The 17,066-nt window shown below is 41.2% G+C and overlaps 1 protein-coding gene across 2 annotated transcripts in view; it reads right to left on the bottom strand.

Annotated features, from left to right (window-relative positions):
• The window catches only part of CERT1 (ceramide transporter 1), an 80,364-nt gene that overhangs the window by 21,405 nt on the left and 41,893 nt on the right, over nucleotides 1-17,066 (bottom strand). For both annotated transcript variants that reach the window (XM_063456726.1, XM_063456727.1), the window contains exons 4-7: nucleotides 4,334-4,441; nucleotides 2,322-2,460; nucleotides 1,336-1,419; nucleotides 577-734 (exon numbers count right to left, since the gene is read on the bottom strand). In XM_063456726.1, the coding sequence (XP_063312796.1) occupies nucleotides 577-734; nucleotides 1,336-1,419; nucleotides 2,322-2,460; nucleotides 4,334-4,441 (489 nt within the window). The remainder of the gene's footprint in view (nucleotides 1-576; nucleotides 735-1,335; nucleotides 1,420-2,321; nucleotides 2,461-4,333; nucleotides 4,442-17,066) is intronic.

The raw sequence follows: 17,066 nt of genomic DNA, 5'->3' as shown, positions 1-17,066 counted from the left end.
CTAATTATTCAAATCAGATGCCTTACCAATTACTAATGGGAAATCAAACCTTGTACAATCAAAAAAACATTTCCAAGAGGTAACACTTACTTGTAACCGTAAAAAAAATAAAAAATAAAAGAAAGACCGTTGAATCAAATCACTCTCCAGAATATCTCCAAGTACACTTTGTAGCAGCAGCCAAGCCCTCCACCAGCTCAGGAATAATCACCGCTATTTTTGTGGCAATTCTCATTCAGTTTTAATTTGCAGAAATTTAGAGTTTAGTGAATAACCCAGGTAATGAAAAAAAAAAACCCAAACAAAAACCAAACAAAAAACAAAAACAAAAAAAACCCCCACACAAACCAGGAAATTGTAATGTGCGTTTTTTAAATGTGTAAAACAGACAGAATAAAAGTTTAGAAATATCCATTATGTCCATCTGATATTACACACTAGCACTGCCTACGTCCCTGGGGTCGCAGTATCCCATTTACAGTAAAGCTCTGCCATTGCGGTGTGTACAGATAGAACCATGGATTTGGAGCACGCCACCAAGGAACAAGTCACTGTAGTTCTAAAATGCAATCCTACCTTGTCTAATCTTTTTTGCCAGCTGTCCTCCCGCTTCACCATTAGCTCAATGCAGTGCGATAATGTGGCGAGAATGCCCGCTGTGGTTGCTTTGAAGGTAATGGCTTCTCCTTTAAAATCAATACCATTTATCCCCTTGGGATTCACATGCGGGAACACTAAAAACAGAAGGCTTTGTTACAACAACATGAAAATAGCTGCACTGCATAATTCTTAAAGTCTGAAATTTACACTGACAAAACACTGAAAATCACCAACAACGTGTGAACCTTCTATTTTGTCTTAAATGTATATTAAAGAATTAGCAATTGCCTGGCACGGCGAAGGCACACATTGCACTGCAGCAGAAAAACATTTAGAGAGTGTATTAACTGCCTACAGGACTGAGACAAGATGGAGGAACTCCGTCCCAGGACCGAGCTAAATAAAACTGGATTTCTACATTTAATTCAAATTGTCAGCATTCACAAATATATATTGGTTAAATATAGGGGATAAAGGAAATATTCGAAATCCCGTTTAAAAACTTAGCATTACTACAGCTACATATATAGCTGTAAATTCACAGGAAGTAATGAAGGCAACTTCGGATGTTTGCAAATAATATGTACCAAAATAAGATGAGCACAATGGAAAATGTACTTTACAATCATCTGCAAGGCCACATTTTGCCATTAGCAACACAGGAAGCAAATCCAGCTTTGTAACATGCAACAGTACTGTAATGGAATCTAAATTAAATCCAGGAATATCACTTACATTTCTCTTTATTGCCATTACTGGTGTGAATGTATTCTCCATCAGCGTGATTAGGAAGAAAATCTTCGTCCTCATCTTCAACCACTAAAAACGAGGAACAGAAACGATTTAGAGTGAATATCTGGCTTGGGCTCAAAACCTCTACACCACGTTCAAATTGTCATACAGTGCAAATGAAAGGTTCTGAGATGACATCACGGAGGTGGACCAGCATGCTGAATAGCAGTGATCCAACCACAAGACAATCCGGCCACTCTGCAGCAGCCAGTTTCCACTAATCAGCACAAACTCTTATTGTTTAATGATAATTACCGCACCACATAGTTAATGTCAGACACATTTGTATTACGTAGCTTGAGCACTTGGGGTAATGTAGCAATAGTGGTGGAACTATGAGATTCATAAACAGCATACGAATTACCGTAGATTTCATGGACAATCAAGGGCTAAGTTCTTGTGCCCACAAATCTAGAAAAGGTTACGTAAAATGTGAGATCCTCGACCGATAAGACGGCACTGTAAAATTTCGACTGAAAAATTCTGACATACCATTCTCTAGTCAATTCTTGGCTTGAGATAGAAGGTAATAAAAATCAGCATTAAAATATAGGTTTACATATGTCATGCCACATCCAGACCGTTCTGTATTTTAACGTCATAACAGACACAGTAACTCATTATATAACAGGATATTTCCTGAAGGAATACACACACTTCCACCTACACTAAATCACCCATTTATCCCTTACTGAAAGAGGCTGCTTGTAAATCAACCCTGGTAGGATGCCTCCTACCAGATTGCTGGTGTTCATTGAAGTTTTCCCTGCCCATAAGGGAGACTTTGTTTGGCTTAACATCGTAGGCTTGAACATTTCCCCAGCCAGCAGCAAATAAAACTGTATTCACTGCAGTCATTTCTACTGGCCCATGGGTGTGAATAATAATGCTCTCTGCCACGCAAATTTCGGGGAGCAATCATTAAATACCTTTATCTCTTTCAAGCTCATCTTTACAGAGTGCATCGGCACACGCATCAAAATACTTCTGCAGCGTGTCAACTTGTCTACACAGGATGTCGCGAAAGGTCTCCATCTCGGCGAGTTTCTCCCGCAAGCTGTGTCCCTTCTGCAAACAGAACATTAGAAAGTCAGAATAGTTTCACTTCATAGTAGTTTCACATTTCTACCATACACTAAAAACTTTACTCCAAAAAAAACACAAAAAAAAAGAACAGCAGTACAACGATAAATATGGCCTGTGCTCCCTTAGACAAAGCCTGCTGCGCTATTCATTGCGAAAGCCATCTTTGATACAAACTCATTGCGGTAAGAGACCATGATGATTACCTAAAAACAAGGCAGCCCCAATAGAGTATGCAGCTAGTGACAGGAGTAGCCTGCATGCCTCATTCACACAATACAGATCTATTCATTAAACTGTTAATTGGGGACGATGGAGACAAGTGAATGCCAAAGTTGAAGGTAAAATAGCCAAAGGGGTAATCTTCTCCAATTTGTCTTCCTCGCTTACCTAAGAGTGGGAGAATTTTTTTTTTTTTTTTTTTAAATCTGGCGGTTCAGTCCTTAAAGGGACAGCTTAATGTAGTTCTGGTGTCTATATCCTGTCTAGGCAGGCATTTTAATTAAATACTGCCTTATCAGATATAAGGCAGTGTTTACATTACTGCCTGGTAACATCTTGGCACGGCACAGCGTTTTGCCACACATGCGCAACAGTCTGCCTATGTTGTCCAGTGGGAAAGCATTGGATTGGCTGAGATCGTCAATTCTAATGATCTCAGCCTGTGAGGTGAAACCAGTGTGAGCTTTGTACTTCTTATTTAAGGGAAGCAAGGGTGGGCCGGCCAACTAACTTTAAAAAAAAAAAAGCCAAAAAAAAAACCATACACTATAGTGTCAGGAACACACGTTTGTGTTTGATCAATTATCTTTTAATGCCTTTTAAAAATTAAAATGTTTACATGTGTTTATATTGGCTCTTATTCTGCTTAAACCAAATATTGTTAGATCTATAATTCTGACTTTTAGAAATAAATGCCAGCAGGCACTGGGTCAGTTCTGATCACCAGTATATCCTCTAGTCTAGTGCCATCATTCACGGTCACAGATTAGCCAAGACTGAATGGAACTTGCATGAAATATTTATATGACCGGCACAGAGAAGGACAAGCTGCCGTGTACTATATAATCAGAGAGCTAGAATACAGTTATTTCATTCAGTAGCGTAATAACTCCATTAAACCAGCACCAGGCAATAGTATGCGCAAATTGGGCGATTTTGGGGAGAAATTACAACCTTTAAAGCAATGAGCACAGCTTGCCAGCAAATCATTGCTATGTACCTGTAAATCATCTGTATTAACCTATCTGCCTGCCGCCTGTAAAGCCGTAAATATCCCAGCAGCTTCAGTTCTGCAACTCTTTAACTCCGTAAGATTTGGCGTTCCAAGTGAATTTCTAATGTTAGACCAAAAAGAGCCAATTTGGAAATAATCTTCAAGTCAAGAAAGCTTCCAGTTTGGCTGTTTTGGTCCTACAATTTGAACTCTCCTTAGAATTCCCGACAATTCACATTTTAGTAAAGAACCGTTTGTAACATGGATGCTTGACATTACCAGGTAATTTGTAAATCAGCGATTTGCAGTCTGGCAGGAAAGCAATATGCCTGCTCCTATGGACTGGATCAGTTTATTTGGCCTGATTGATAGCCTGTGTAGAAAATGCATGTCTAGGCTAGCTTTTGGCACTGCCCCTGTTTGAGACAGGAATTTTGGTGATGCTCAGGAAGACCGATAACTTTGTATCATCAGTTAGCAGTAAAGTGCCAAAGATTAGCCACGACTGAGGAGAGCGCAATACAGGTGCCATCTGAAGCCCTTGGCTGGGAATTCTACAAATCTAAGTTTGCAAGCACACAACAGTTATAAAAATGGTTTAAATAAGTTTGAGTGTAAATATAAAATGTGAATTAAACTCACCTTAAACGACGACGTGGACGTAGCGGAGTAGCCACTTGCCCCAGAGACCAGGGACACCATTGAGCCATGCCGCCGAAGACTTGACTCCGATCCATAACCAGATTCAGACTACAAGCAAGGGAAAAAAGGGACAGTGAGCATTTCTACTTTGAAGTGAAGGCTATTAATACATGAAGAAATCCATAATTTGTACTACACGTACAAGTAACAAGACCATCACCTACCGGAATTATTCTAGCTGAAGTAATGCTAGAAAGGCTGAATGTACTTTATGGACGTTTACATTCACCAATTTGCAAAGTTCAAAGATTAACGGTTTTGTTTGAATACTGTTAACAGCGATTTTTATGTTTATCATAAATAAAAAGACATTTGAAAAGAGTTGGTGATCCCTTCAACAAATGGCATTAAAAACACAGGTACACACTTTACATTACAGCCATGATTTTGTTCTGGCTATCTATCTATATGTACCAAACAGCATGTTTCATATACAGGACGAGCACACATACATGACCAAGCAGCAATGTGCAAGGACGCCAAATCTTAGCTTTAATATTGCTAAATAACCTTTCAAAGAGCATTTCTATCTGTAGTATACCAAAAATCAGGCACACAAACAATCTTTCACGCTTAAAATATTTCAGAATTCTGTCAACTCCAAGTATGCGATTCCAGTGGTTTGCTTTGTATATAAACCTATAGCATAGACTGAGTCAGTAATCCAGCCAGTGTTAACCCAATAACGGTACAACATGCAGCTGGACAGACATGAACTGGTTAATACCCAGCATAGAGCTCTGGCACTGACAGGGTAAATGCTGCAGTTAGCACAGCTCTCTGTGCAATGCACTTATGGTTTGCAGAAAAACCATCAGCAATTCGTGACAGAAAATGCTCTTGTAAAACCATTTGATCAATTCTGAAAGCTAAGCTCTGCCAGAATAGCACTGCCAACATTAACGCTTTAAATGCCAGGAGAATGTACGAATATCTCCAGCCACCACAAAGCTGCGTCTAGCGACTGGCCAGGTCAGATGATTTACGTGGGGACCCTGCACACAGCCAGTTACCTGGCCTGCGACCAATAGGACAGATCGCTTTTAAAGAGATTCATCAGGATCCTGCAAATTGCGTTGCCCACAGTCTAAAACCTGCTCCACTGAGTCACCTTCTCCAGCACTTTCGACGTCCACACACGATCCATTTTTCTCTTCTCCTTTAGGAAGAGCAGATGCACAAGAGACCCACCCAACCTCTTCTAGTGTTCAGCAAAGGAAGTCTGCTTGTTCAGACAGTGACAGCGAGAGCATGGGGAATGCTTACAGCTTGCTGTTCGCTGTTATTGACCCTGTTCCGCTAACTGGCAAATTACAGGATGATGGGCATTAAATAATCTTTTCAGACACTATTTCTGGTACAACATGAAGGAGCATGAAGTCTGCCCATGTTAAACCTTTTAAAACATGCTCTTTTCTCCATGTAATCCAAAAATAAAATAAAAAACACTGTTGACTGCAGCCTAGAGTGTTAGTTTAGCCTTTTTTCCCCATGCACCTTCCCTAGCTCCACTAAGGGAACCACGGATTCAACCTACCCCTCTAGGATCTCAATACAGAGAAGGCAGGGGGAACCACGGCTTTCAGGACAGATTCCATCAGAGCTCCACATACTCCCTAATAATACCTACATGTAAAAGAACAGTCCAATAAAGGTATTATTGTAATTTCAACTAACAGAATTTTGGAATGAAATGCTTTCAGGATCAAGAGAAAATTCAAAGTATCAGAACTCAACTTTAAATGCAGTGTCTTTTTTGCTCACAAATGCTATAGATTTGGGAAAGGGAAGCCCTCATTACAAAATTCTGGTAGTCCAATAAAAATGATATTACAAGATGCACATTTTAGCTTTTATTTTAGATCTGCATCACAGGATCAATACAGCTACAATCTGTACACCAATCTCTAGAAAGGCACAATGATGGCAGCAGGTAAAACAAATATTAACAGTCCCATGGCACAATATAGAATATAACAGCACACAATGTATACCCTGACATTCAAAATCCCCAAGAATCCCTGGTCTTCTATAAATAGGCAGCTGTTAATAGCAGAGTATCTGTACAATAATCACAGTAAGAAACATAATATAACCCTCATTATGCCATTATCATGGGAGGAAGCATGTGTTGCCTGGACTTGCCACTAGAGGGAGCAACAAGTGTCACAGGATAGGAGCCATGCCCTCCCAAGGGCTAAAGCAATGTAATTTAACAGCTGCTCAGCTGGCCACACCCTGAGAACGAGAGCCAGAAGGCAGGCACGCACTGCAGTCCGTGTGTCAGCATGTTACATGCAGACCATCACGCAATCAGCTGCTTCATACAGTGCATGGGTTGCCATGTCTGTGCAATCCCAGCATTATCACCTTAATGACCTGGACAGGCTCTCCCAGATCCCCGCAGCAGTTACCGCACTACCCTGCAGTAAGATGGCAGACACTAGAAATATCAGAGCTGGAGGTTTCCCTGCTCCACGTGACTTTCAGTCAATAAATAAGATATAAAAAGTTATAAAAAAATGGGCCTTACCAAACAGCAGCACATACATACATACATACATACATACATACATACATACATATTTTGCACCCCCCCCCCCCCAAAAAAAGCTTTACAATGTACATTAGAAATATGAACCTTATTGCATCATTAGTATAGTATTTATAATAATAGGCAAAACGCTGTACAACACAGTTCATCACTAAAATATGCAGATGGACAAATGTGAATGGGGACATTAACACCCTGTAAAAGACAATCATGACCTTTACACGCTGAACAAATTCTATATTGCCCCCTTACTAAAGACACGCAGAAAATCCCTTATGTTGAGGAAATTTATTTTAAAATACAACACTAGAGGGAGCGAGAGTCGAGGCTGACAGTCACCCAGTACAGGTTATTAAAGGTCAAAGAACGAAAGTAACCTCATTCAAAAACTAGTCACTTACAACAGAACGGCCAGGTCAAATGGTTTGATTATTGGTATTTATATAGCGCTAACTAACTCAGCAGTGCTTTACAATATTAGATTATATGGACCCCAGGACATTCGGTATTCTTAAAAAACAAACAAAACAAAAAAAAACCACCACACACACACACACACACACACACACCACATTACAAAATTCTGAAGAAACACACCAAGATTGCATTAACACAAAATACAAAAATATTCAGATTGTGCATTTGCCAAAATACAGTCTTTGATGAATGCAATAATTAGCAAAATAAAGCGAACGTGTTAGAAGTAGAAATTATTAAACTGTGTTTATTACTGAAAAAGAAACCATTATGTCCTACTTACACTAACCCAACCCCAGATCTCCCTTCCAAATCTGTTAGAAGAAATAACTAGTTCGAGGAAACACTCCTATTACAAACTGAATGTCACCGAAACAAGCCATGAGAGCGGGAATCCCGGGCCACACACTGGAGCTCCTGCAGAATTCCTTCACCCTAGATTGAAGGAAGGACTAGATCTCCTTCCGGAGGGGGGGGGGGGTCAAACTTTCCAAGAACCCTATAGACTTACTCGCAGCTAACTACCACCCACTATTAAGGGACCTGGCAGATACCATAAGAGGATGGGAAGGCCAGTTTTTATCCTGGCTGGGTAGACTGGCAGCGGTTAAGATGATCTTATTATCAAAGTTCCAATATCTGGTTAGGACACTGCAAATCCACCCAACAAAAACGTATCTAGACAAACTGCAGAAGCTCTTTACGGGCTTTATATGGGCCCATCGTAAAGTCAGAGTGGCGACCAGGGTTCTATGCAAACATCCAGAGAAGGGGGGCTTGGGTTTGCCCAATGTCCAACAATACTATAGAGCAACCATCCTTGCCACTGTGGTTCAGACCCATGTAACGACCGCCATGCCACAATAAGTAGAGATGGAATACTCTTGGACATGTCTTAGAGGTCTAAAATACCTATTCTGGGTACCCCATGCACAAAGACCAGGAAACCCAGACATGCCACACACCACAGCACTGCTTCTTAAAAACCATAGGACAGAGCGGAGAATTGCTGGGAAATCAAAACGAAATTCAAATTTAAGGCCAAAACTAGCTGAAGTATAGTTGACTGACAATTTAATCAGTTCGGCTCCTGTAGCGAAGAATCCGGTCACTTCGCAACCATGGTTCGATCATATATCTCAAGAAGCATATAACCTGAATGAGAGCCTCCCTGCCCTAAATACCAGAAAAACAAACCATTTCATTATTTAATGTGCTCCCTACAGGGGCCTACTGCATAAATAGAACCGAAAGCACAGTAGCAGCCCACTATAAAAAGGTGCATGCACTTTATCAGCCATCTGCTACACTGCTTTAGAACCTCCAGAACAGATTTAAAGGACATCATGTGGGATTTACACTCAGCAGGTATGTGAAATGGGACTGACATTCCACACTGCTGCATGACTCAGTACTGGAAGGCATTCACTAGCCGCTTGGCTCATTAGCACTCGAGTATTAAAATGAATCTGATCCAAAGCCTCCCTTTACATACAGATACTCAGAAGCAAAGCGGATTTAAACCTGTAGTCAGATGGATAGATGACGCACGTGTGAACTTAAGTCTAAGATACTGCATGTGAAAGCCTCCCTGTCACATGCGGTCATGCAAGAGAATGAGTGCTTACATGACTGACAAACCTGATAAAAGGCCCATGTAATGACGAAGATTGACAGTCTCTGCCCGCCTCCCCCCTTTAAGAGCTACAGTAAGAAACATACACCAAGTCATCATTTCTTGTTGGAGACATATTGCTGACCGCACCTTTTTACGAGACAGTGACAAATGACCTGCAGGACTTTCTATCCAGTCGAGATGGGAAGTAGTCTCAATTACTGGGATTTAGTTTAGGTGTGGCACTGCATAAAATGATAGAGTCTTTATAAGATACTTCAGAGAATGCAACATAAGTTAGAAGGGGCTGTGGAGCCTTTTGGAGTATATTTTGCATGATGTCAGTACACCACACTTCCCCCTACAAAGGAAACTCATTCGAGCTCAGCTCTCAGCCGGTCGGTTCCTGTACGTCCAACATATTCCACAGCAATGTGCAATACGTTGGACAAGTATATATTATTCATAAAGCTTCTGCTTAAAAAAAAAATAAATAAAAAAAAAAAATTTACCGAGTATAGCATTAGTAAATACACATTAAAAAGGGTACACAACAGGATTTCATACAAAACAGAACAAAAGCCTACAATTACACATTCAAACAACACATTGCTTGCAACGTGTCTGGGATTGTAGATGGCAATGGCTAATTTAGTGGTTCTGGAAACACAAAAAAGTATTTTAGTATTCATTGTTTGCAACCATGGTAAAGAAACCTAGAGATGGGGAGAAGAAAAGAAGAAAAAAAAAAAAAAGAAACAAAAAACAGTGTTGCACGTGGAAAGTGACTAATCCTACGTCCTCGCTGGAATCCAAGTCTGAGTGAGTCACAGCAGTTGTGTGGTTCACAGTTGCTTAACAAACACCACTCCCTGATGGAACACACAGTACACATTTGTCACATGGACGACATAATCTCAAGACAATGGGAACTTGTGACTACACTAGTGGGAATGTGTCCGACTCATACAGGGGGTTTCACAAGCATGGAGAAAAAAAAAAAAAAATAATTTTGAAAAAAAAAAATTAATTGGAAACTAAACTACAACTAAAAGCTTATTTTTTTTTTATATGAGACATGTCTTTTGCAACACACAAAAATGCAATAACTTTGTAAATGAAGGGGATCAATATTAAAAGGACATTGAAATGGCATCTGAGATCTGAAGAACATTTAATTTCTTCCCCCACAGCAAACGACTGTCCTCCTACTTGTACAGTGCTGGCTGTTAATAAGTTACTGATATCAGGCAGTAAGTAGCACAGGCCTTCCATTCTACGTGGATAATGAATAATCGAAAATAAATACATTTAAATAGAGGGTTCTCCAGAAATCATGTAAACTCTCCCAGGACCTCGTTTTCGGTAATGCCTACAGAAGTAGGAAATTGTCAAATAATTCCCCAAAGCAGCCCTGGCAAATAATAAGCTCTTCAATACCCAGTTCAAACTAGGTTTATTTTCCAATAGTGCAATATGCAAAGTGCAATGCAATACAATACCAAAAAAAAAAAAAAAAAAAAACACAACATACACCACTTGTGTGCTCCAGAGCTGTACTTTAGGGTGCAATGTATTGTACTTTACATTTTGCACTATTGTATGTCATCTACTTTTGTTTGAGATTTAAACGTCCCGGGATTTTCACCATTACTGCAAAGTATTTTTTCAATATTTGTATTGGCACATGTGACATAGTATTACTAAGTGTTAAAGTGCTTTCAAAGTCATCCTTTTGCATTGACCCTTTGATAAAAAGGAGTACTGTATTATACACCTGTGAGTTAATTATTTAAGTGCTATACTATATATTTTTGGATTGTTTATTGATTGTGTGTTAAGGCAACAACTAAAAGGACACTGCAGGCACCGACACAACTTAATCTAAATTACCCCGAGGCTTTAAGTTGTTCTCGAACAGTTAAACCCCAAAGTCAGCTCCAGCAGCGATATCCAGCACCATAACAAATATGTTTTTTTTGCTGCCGTGTCCCTTTAACAGTAAAAATTGCAGCTAATTTAATATTTTAACAGTTGTACTTTATTGGGATCCAACATCTTGAAGCACCTTTCTTATACTTTAGATTTAAAAAGTATATATTATAGTCTAGGCAACATAAGACAAGATACTAAACTTACTCAGCCGAGAAATAAAATCTATATCAAACTTCTACTGCGGATGATTACAGTAGAACTCGAGGATGAGTGGGGCAGTTCTGTGGGTGCCTGGAGAACTTTGACTTTAGTTAAACTGCTCTAAAATTATTGAAATTAGAAATATAGAACAGCATTCACAGCCTTAAAGCACAACATTGGGGTTTTGATCGCTTGCAGGTTGGCGTTTACCCCATTTTGTAATGCGTTGACGTTTTCCGAAATATTCTCAATATAAAACCCTGTATTAAAGCTCATTAATGCTGACAGCGTGGAGTTGACAAGGACAGAGCGCAGTAGCAGGGGTTATTGTCAATACACGTTAATAGCTCAGCTCCTCTAGCGAGCAGGAAGTGACTAACCCAGATTAAGTTTAGTGTCTGTAACACAGATTATAGAGATTAAAGAGATTACCATGGAGGTAAATCAATTATTACTTAAACCAATTACCATACAGTTACAAAGATGATCAGAACATGCAAAATACATTTTACACAAGGCACACCTTGACACCAACAACCTTTTTAAATCACAGTACCCCTTTCCAAATTCATCCTTGAGATACAAGGTTTCTTCACCTGCAAACTTCCCCAGTATGTGACAGGAAAAAAACAAAACAAAAAAAAAAAACAAAAAAAAAAAAAACACGTCACTGAGCAACTGATCGTTTGCACCATATCACACTATTGGGGGGGGGGGGGGGGGTAAGAGGGGGTGGTGAGGAGAGGGAGAACAAAAAATAAATAAAAGCTTACGTTTAAAAAAACAAAACAAAAAAAAAGTGGAAAACTCTTTTAGATGGGGAAAATAAATAAAAAGGCGCTTGCACACAAAACAAGCAAACCCAACATTTTCATACATCACCACTACAGTCTGCACAAAAAGTGTTAATCTAAAAATGATTAAATGCCATTACCAACACGTTGGTTGTCGTGATGAAAGGGTTAGTTACCAGGCTAAAATGCTGAATTCTGTTCCATTCTTTGTAACGTTATATACATGGTTTCTCTAATCCAGTGTTCTTGAGGACACAAACTATATAAACCATGTACATTGTGGGCACATGCAGTACAATAGTGCACAGACCCAGTCAGTATGTGTGAAACGCTCCATACAAACCGATCTGGCTGCCGATATTGGCTCTGAATCCATTTTATTCTGAAATAATTTTTTCAACCCAGTGTAACGTTAAAATAGTTTGACCCTGGGTTAATCTATAATTGAGCTTTGGAAACGCTGATAAAATAAATCCCTGCAGGCCTATGTTAATATGTTAGAATTATTAATTATTTTTTTTTTTTTAAATACAATTTTCTTTTAAACATACAGCTACAGTTTGCTCTGCATGGCAAGCTGCACATCAATGGGTGCGAAATGAACACAATGTATGACAGCGTTAACGGTGGGCCTGGAAACTAAACAAGCAGAGTGTGGACTCTGCTATTCACCAGAGTAAACACTGGTGTTTAAACAAAGCAGCACGAAGTCTCCTTCTACAAGGACTTCCAAACAGAAAAAGCTTGGTAGATTGCCATGATCACAAGATGAAAATTAAAAGGAGAAGAAAAAAAAGCCACACCAGGTTTATGAAGTAGGCATGCCAAGAAAGTCACAAAATGAAGGACATCTGACCATTCATTAGAAGCCTTTGCTTTCCTTTTTTCTATTCTCAGGTACAGATCCCAACATAACACCCCTCCAACAAAACACCCATTAATAGTGATGTCGCGAACATAAAAAATTTTCCGTTCGCAAACGGCGAACTTCCGCAAATGTTCGCGAGCGGGCGAACCGCCATAGACTTCAATAGGCAGGCGAATTTTAAAACCCACAGGGACTCTCTGGCCACAGTAGTGATGGAAAAGTTGTTTCAAGGGGGACTAACACCTGGACTGTGGCATGCCGGAGGGGGATCCATGGCAAAACTCCCATGGAAAATTATATAGTTGATGCAGAGTCTGGTTTTAATCCATAAAGGGCAGAAATCACCTAACATTCCTAAATTGTTTCGAATAACGTGCTTTAAAACATCAGGTATGATGTTGTATCGATCAGGTAGTGTAAGGGTTACGCCCGCTTCACAGTAACAAGCGCCCCATTTGCACAAGCGCAAGCGCCCCATTTGCACAAGCGCAAGCGCCCCATTTGCACAAGCGCAAGCGCCCCATTTGCACAAGCGCAAACTCCCTGTAACGGACCGTTTCAGCATAAAAGGGAATAAAATCCGTTTAGGCGATAATCCCCTTTTTGAGAGACAGGCACAGCTACTGCAGAACACCAAACTCCCGAACTGGATACAAGATAACACTCCGAACTGGAACAGCTGAACAAGAAAAGCATACAATCCGCTTACACTCCTGGCAGTCAGCTTACAATCCAATTCCCCCCAAGAACGAGACGACACTTCATTTTGAGGGTTAAACAGGAACTGAGGACTGGCTCATCCAGCCTGGCTTTTATTTCCAACTCACACATACGGGCCACACCCAGGGGGAGGCATAAAAGAACCAATGACAGATGTTACCTCCCACACATCCCCTCCCCTTAGTGTGACACATAATCCCATTATGCATACAGTTTAAAATATACTTTTACACAACTTTCATAACTTTAAAACCATACATCACATTCACATAAAAATACATATCCACAATCAATCCATTCAGGGGAACAACATATTAAAAAAAATGGCATGGATCAGACCAGGGGTTCCAAAGTTAGTAAAGTATCTTTTAAAACCCCTAGCTTCCCAGCTCAGACTGTTTTTTACAGAGCCTTCTCTGTGCTGGAGAAGTAATCTAATTATCTCCAGCACATAGACAGACTCCATTAACCACATGGTTACAGAAAGACATAAAACACTTTAAAATACAGAAAGTTACTTTTTAACCATAACACACAGACATTTCACATATCCCCAGATAGCTGGGATCTGAGCGCACAAAACTACCAAATAGCGCGCAGATCCTATTCACACAGTACAATTGCCATGGAGCTAAAGTCTTTCCCATAGTCTTTCATTATATGAATAGGCTCCATGGTATAGCTATCTGGGGTATCACATTCCCATAAAGTCTGGTCCATAGTCCAAAGGCGGGCAACCAGGCTTCTCCAGTTCACAGTGGCGAAGTTGGTTTGCGCAAACCCCCCATTTGCACAAGCGCAAACCCCCCATTTGCACAAGCGCAAACCCCCCATTTGCACAAGCGCAAACCCCCCATTTGCACAAGCGCAAACCCCCCATTTGCACAAGCGCAAACCCCCCATTTGCACAAGCGCAAACCCCCCATTTGCACAAGCGCAAACCCCCCATTTGCACAAGCGCAAACCCCCCATTTGCACAAGCGCAAACCCCCCATTTGCACAAGCGCAAACCCCCCATTTGCACAAGCGCAAACCCCCCATTTGCACAAGCGCAAACCCCCCATTTGCACAAGCGCAAACCCCCCATTTGCACAAGCGCAAACCCCCCATTTGCACAAGCGCAAACCCCCCATTTGCACAAGCGCAAACCCCCCATTTGCACAAGCGCAAACCCCCCATTTGCACAAGCGCAAACCCCCCATTTGCACAAGCGCAAACCCCCCATTTGCACAAGCGCAAACTCCCCATTTGCACAAGCGCAAACTCCCCATTTGCACAAGCGCAAACTCCCCATTTGCACAAGCGCAAACTCCCCATTTGCACAAGCGCAAACTCCCCATTTGCACAAGCGCAAACTCCCCATTTGCACAAGCGCAAACTCCCCATTTGCACAAGCGCAAACTCCCCATTTGCACAAGCGCAAACTCCCCATTTGCACAAGCGCAAACTCCCCATTTGCACAAGCGCAAACTCCCCATTTGCACAAGCGCAAACTCCCCATTTGCACAAGCGCAAACTCCCCATTTGCACAAGCGCAAACTCCCCATTTGCACAAGCGCAAACTCCCCATTTGCACAAGCGCAAACTCCCCATTTGCACAAGCGCAAACTCCCCATTTGCACAAGCGCAAACTCCCCATTTGCACAAGCGCAAACTCCCCATTTGCACAAGCGCAAACTCCCCATTTGCACAAGCGCAAACTCCCCATTTGCACAAGCGCAAACTCCCCATTTGCACAAGCGCAAACTCCCCATTTGCACAAGCGCAAACTCCCCATTTGCACAAGCGCAAACTCCCCATTTGCACAAGCGCAAACTCCCCATTTGCACAAGCGCAAACTCCCCATTTGCACAAGCGCAAACTCCCCATTTGCACAAGCGCAAACTCCCCATTTGCACAAGCGCAAACTCCCCATTTGCACAAGCGCAAACTCCCCATTTGCACAAGCGCAAACTCCCCATTTGCACAAGCGCAAACTCCCCATTTGCACAAGCGCAAACTCCCCATTTGCACAAGCGCAAACTCCCCATTTGCACAAGCGCAAACTCCCCATTTGCACAAGCGCAAACTCCCCATTTGCACAAGCGCAAACTCCCCATTTGCACAAGCGCAAACTCCCCATTTGCACAAGCGCAAACTCCCCATTTGCACAAGCGCAAACTCCCCATTTGCACAAGCGCAAACTCCCCATTTGCACAAGCGCAAACTCCCCATTTGCACAAGCGCAAACTCCCCATTTGCACAAGCGCAAACTCCCCATTTGCACAAGCGCAAACTCCCCATTTGCACAAGCGCAAACTCCCCATTTGGACCACACAGAGAAAACAATAACTATCCCTTACTGAGATGAGTGAAACGCGTTTAGCTGGAGTTTTGGACTTTTATACTTGGACTTTCTACCTTTTAGCTTATATGCTTTTGAGAAGTCTTAATATTGTTTTTATTATTTTTTATCTCTACAATAAATCGTTATTTTTTTATATCAGTCCATATAGTCCTTTCTAGCCTCCAGGAACACTATGTGGGGAATGCTATCCCAATAAATTAGCATATTGCCAACAAACCTCAGAGCCAGGAATTCAAGGCTCTGTCTAAGGTGAGCATAACAATTACTCTCTCACTATTTTGTATACACTATCTGTACAATACCACCTATGAGGTTCTCTCTCTGCTTGTTCCATATCTTCGGGAGAACATCGTTTGGGATAAAGGGGTGTGTTGCTGCCTCAAGAGCAAAAAGGAGTCACTTACGGAGCCAATAGCTTATAGGCTCCAACCCACGTGAGTGGTTTCAACCAATTGCTACTATTATTCATTTTTTATTTTTGTAAACCATCTGCACTATAGTCTCTCTTTTTGTTGTTTTACTTTGTATGTACATTTGGACACATTGTATCACTATGTTGGAGGGGTGAGTATATCCCCTCATTATTTATATTAATATTCATTATAGCGCTCCACTTGCTGGTATATTGTTTATACCTTTTTATTCTTATATTCCCCATTTGGACCAAGCTAGCCATGTCCCGTTCCTTGTCCGTCATTGAAGGTCTCTTCCTCCACCCAGCCACGTACAACACCAAGGGTCCCCGAAAGGTGACAACAAGCCCCCTGTATTTTTTTTTTTTTAAATGTACACTACTGTTACACCAGATATGAGTTGCACTGGTGTGACACTGTGCCCTGGCAGGCCCTGAAACGCACACTAGTGAAGGAAACTGACTGCTATTATATTACAGTCAAAAAAGTTTTTTTTTTTTTTTTTTTAAATGCAAGCTATTGTGACACCAGATGTGTGGTGGCACTGGACAAGTGGGCACAGTATACGCTGTGAGCCTGACACATGCTGGCAGGCAGGCAACTGCAATTAGATTACACACAAAGAAAAAAAAAGCAGACTGATGATCTAGCCCTAAAAAGGGCTTTTTGGGGTGCTGTCCTTACAGCAGAGATCAGATGAGTCCTTCAGGACACTGAATACACTAGCCTAGCTATCGATTTCCCTATTA

Source organism: Pelobates fuscus, chromosome 5 (assembly GCF_036172605.1).
Source record: "Pelobates fuscus isolate aPelFus1 chromosome 5, aPelFus1.pri, whole genome shotgun sequence".
NCBI lineage: Eukaryota > Metazoa > Chordata > Amphibia > Anura > Pelobatidae > Pelobates > Pelobates fuscus.
The sequence above is the reverse complement of the archived record's forward strand: the minus strand, read 5'-3'. Positions and strand labels throughout refer to the sequence as shown.